The 4,096-nt window shown below is 42.5% G+C and overlaps 1 protein-coding gene across 1 annotated transcript; it reads right to left on the reverse strand.

Annotated features, from left to right (window-relative positions):
* Positions 1-246: 246 nt before the first annotated feature.
* Positions 247-1,257, reverse strand: LOC114579488 (proline-rich receptor-like protein kinase PERK2). The gene has a single exon (XM_028694236.1). The coding sequence runs from the start codon at positions 1,255-1,257 to the stop codon at positions 247-249; it is 1,011 nt and encodes a 336-aa protein (XP_028550069.1).
* Between the last annotated feature and the right edge of the window lie 2,839 nt (positions 1,258-4,096).

Here is a 4,096-nt window from a genome sequence, read left to right on the forward strand (position 1 = left end):
CAGACGAATTCCATTTCAACCAAATACGCCCTGGGCCAGAATTGTCAAAATTATTGCAGCTAGCTTCCAAATTAAAAACCTCGTGGGAATGGTAGAACCAGTCATCAGAAAGAAGATGAAGTTGAATTTTTGCTTCAAGAATATAGAGGAGGTCGAGGCGATGAGAAGAAATTAATTTTTTGCAAGCAGAGACTTTATCTGGGCTGTTGAAACCGCGGACATTCCAGCAACCAATGGCGGGAAGGTTCATTTAGACTTAGTGGATTTTTGCGCCTTCTTAGCGCTTTTGGTCTTGGGATTTTTAGCAGGCTGTTTTTGGCTGTGTTGTTTGGGATCAGGAGGTTCATCAGAAAGAGGAATGATGTTGCTAGAGGAGTGTTCTGATTCTCCGGATTGCTCAGTAGAATCTTCTAAGAGGAGCGGGTCAAATTTGTTTGGTGAGGTAGAGAGATTTCCAGTGGGTTTGATCCACGGAGGAGGAGTGGTTTTGCGATTATTTTTTGGAGAGGACGGGACAGTAATGAATTCCTCCTCACCTGGATCATTAGTGATCGAGGGGGAAGGTAGAGTCTTAGTAAAAGAGGAAGAAGGATCTTCGGGGACAACAGAGGAGGGAAGGTTTAAATTAGGAATTGGGACAGAGACAGGGGAGTTGGTTTTAGACTTTTCCTCCTCATGGCTGGGAGCGACTATTGGAGGAGGATCGGCGGCAGTAGGTGGAAGATTGGCAGTGGTAGATGGAGGGTAAGAAAGGATAGCAGGAGAAGGGGAGGGGGGGAGAGGAGGTCTACCTCTGGGTCTGCTTTTGCTTCTGGCTCTGGGTTGAAAGGGAATCACCGTTTTCGGTTGAGGATTTTTGGGGCAAAGATTGGGAGGGTGGACGAGAGAGCCGCAGCCAGAGCAAGGAGTGGGTTTCCAGTCATAGATGACTTTAAGGTTGACATCATCACCATCTAAAGAGATAGGAATTTCATCGGGAAAAGTAGATTTGCTTGTCACCAAGATGCAGACCCTAGCAAAGGTTAGACGGGTTTTTCGAGCAGTTAAAGCGTCGACTGCTAAAGGATGGCCGATAAAACTAGCGATTTTGGAGATGCCCGGAGGGTTCCAAACAGCCAGCGGAAGGTCAACAATCTTTACCCAGATAGGGATGGAGGTGAACTCATCGCGCTTGGGAATGAACTTAGGATTCCATTGTTGTAAAATAAAGGGTCTCCCGAAAAAAAAACCAAGGTCCGCCAGTCCAGGCAGCGTCATAATCTTCCTTCGCCGAGAATTTGAAAAGAAAAAATCCATCATTCAAAGAGAGCAAGTCGATCGCACCTTTGGGATTCCAAGCTTTCTGAACCACATTCTGCAAACTCAAGTAAGTTGGCCTCGGACCAACAGAGTAACCGACAAGCGAAAGACTCCAGTCGGACGTCCCAAGCTGAAGCTCACCAGCAGAAAAGGGAACCTTTGGTGCTGGAGGAACAAAAGAGAGAGAAAACTCCGAGGCAATAGGATCTTTGTTGGTAAGGTTGTTGAGGAAGTTAAGTCCAGGAGGAGCAGAGAAAACAGTTCCTCCTGACCCAGGAAGGGGAGGAAATTCAGAGGTGTAGGAGGCCGAAGCCATGCAAGGGAGGTTGGGGAGGGAGAAGCCCTCCCCAGCGAGCGGCGAAGGAAGCGCGGGAAAAGAAGGAGGCGCCAAGGAAACCCTAGCAGAGCTCCCCAGAAAAAACCCTTCTTCCGTAGCTTGGCTTTGATCCGCTACTCTCTAAGAGATTTTTAATTTTCAGAATTAATTTTGAAATAAAAAATGAAGCCAACTTTTAGATTTGCTTGCATCTATATTTGGCAAATTAATGAGTCCGGTCAACTGACATGCGGACATCCAATCCGGACACGCCACCTCACCCGGATGCACTGGGCCCAGGTATTTTTGAGTGACGTGGCGCGTTTTTATTGGTGTCCGGACTAATACGGACACCAGACACAATAATTTGCACTATATTTGTAGCCGTAGTGGTCATTTGTTTGGAAGATTTAGTCAAAATTTAGGTAACTTTTAAGCTAACCTAATTTTTTTCAAATCATTTTTCTAACCATATAAATTATGCTATCTTAAAGTTTTGTCGAGAAAGATAATGTGTGCTCCCGTCTGGCGACTCTGAGGCGATTTAAGGTTTCCGTTTCTCTCGCTCTTCTTCCTTGGATTTATGGTGTTTTTGTTTGATTTTTCGCTGCATTTTTTTCCTTTGGCTTTGTTGTTTTTTCTCTGGTGGCTTTAATTTGTGGTTTTTCGGTTGCTTTTCGTTTGGGAGATGACGACTCCATCGTCATCTCTCCTCTCGAATGTTGTTTCCTCCAATGGCTACACTAGATATTTTAAGGAGGTTGTTTATGGCACTTCTTCTGCTGCTCCTAAGCTCTGTTTTGTGCAGTCTTCTTTTAAGGGTTGTCCTGCTTTGCTTTTCGATGACTCTGTTGTTTCGCAACTTGCAGTCCCTTTTGCCCTTACTCTTGTAGGTAAATTTGTGTTACGTCGGCCTAATATGGACATGATCTGGAAAATTTTTTTGTGAGTTTGAAACTTGCTGGGTCGTTTCATGTCGGGTTGCTGGATCCGCGGCATGTTGCTATCCAATTAACGAACGATCTGGACTACAGTCGTATCTTTGCGCGTAGATCTTACTACATGCAGGGTTGTCAAATGCGGCTCCTCAAATGGACGCCTAACTTTGATGTGCGTGAGGAATCTCCTATTGCGCCGATTTGGTTTGCCTTCCCTAACCTGAGATTACACTTTTTCAATACGCAAATTTTGTTTGGCCTAGCGTCGATTTTTGGAAGGCCCTTACAAATTGATCAGGCCACGACATCTATCTCGCGTCCCTCTGTTTCTCGTGTGCTTGTGGAACTTGATGTTTCTAAGAAATATCTGTCGGAGGTTTGGTTAGGTTCTGAGCTTAACGGCTACTTTCAAAAGGTTGAATTTGAAAATCTACCTATTTTCGGCTTTCACTGTAAAATGCATGGCCACACTTTTAACGATAATTATAGGTTGCATCCTCATCTTCACAAAGGTAATGTTGTGTCTAAACCATCTCAATAAAATGTTGAAGTTCCATCTTATAATGATAACTTGCATCATGTTGCTCACAATGGTAATGATAACCTGGATCATGTGGAGAATGAAGGAATTATTTCAATGTCTAAAGATGCTCACTTTCTTGCTGTTAATGGTTCTTTAAATACTTTGAATGATCCTTTACCTATTTCTAATTGTGTTACTTTAACAGCTCAGGCATCCCTTGAGGTTTCTCATCCTAAACAGGTTGATACTAGCGGTAATGAGAATGGCTCACTTGCTGTTAAGCTATTCTTGAATAATCAAGGGTTGAACGAATCATCTTCTCCAACTTCTACTAATCCTATTGCTCCCATTTTAATTTGCTCTTCAAATTCTCCTTTAACTACTAATGTTGGTGATGGTTTATGCTCTATTCATAATCAGGAACATGCTAATTCTAATCTCCAGATTATTCCTTTTGTTCATGGAGAATCTAGTTAGAAGGATTTAGTTGTTATAGAAAATGCTCAGCTTGGGTTGCATATTAGTGAGGCGGATGGGGAAGAATCGCTGGAAGAAGGTGAGCTCCTTCACCAAGGTAACGCTATAGATCCTATTCCGGATTATAAGACTCCTACTACCTCCCATATGTGTTATGATAATCTTACTAATAATGAGGATCTTGAATTTACTTCTACGTGTTTTGCTAAAGATGATCTGGATACTAGCTTTGTTAAAGGTCAAGGTAAACGTGGTAGAAAGAGCAAAAATCCTATGTTACAATCGGGAAGGAATACAAATCTTGTTTTAAAATCTGGTATCCATACCAGGTCTCAAATTACTCGTTAATTCTTTTGTTATGGTTAAATCGATTATTTGGAATGTGAGGGGCATTGGGTGTGCCTCTTCTAAGTTACGGGTTAAGAATCTTTGTCGTATTCATGATATATCTATGTTGGTTTTGCTTGAACCTCTTTTTAATGTTTCAAAGTTACCTAGTACTGCTAAATTTCTTGGTTTTAAGCATTTTATGGCTAATTGTGC

Source organism: Dendrobium catenatum, unplaced genomic scaffold, assembly GCF_001605985.2.
Source record: "Dendrobium catenatum unplaced genomic scaffold, ASM160598v2 fragScaff_scaffold_418, whole genome shotgun sequence".
In the NCBI taxonomy this organism is placed as follows: Eukaryota; Viridiplantae; Streptophyta; class Magnoliopsida; order Asparagales; family Orchidaceae; genus Dendrobium; species Dendrobium catenatum.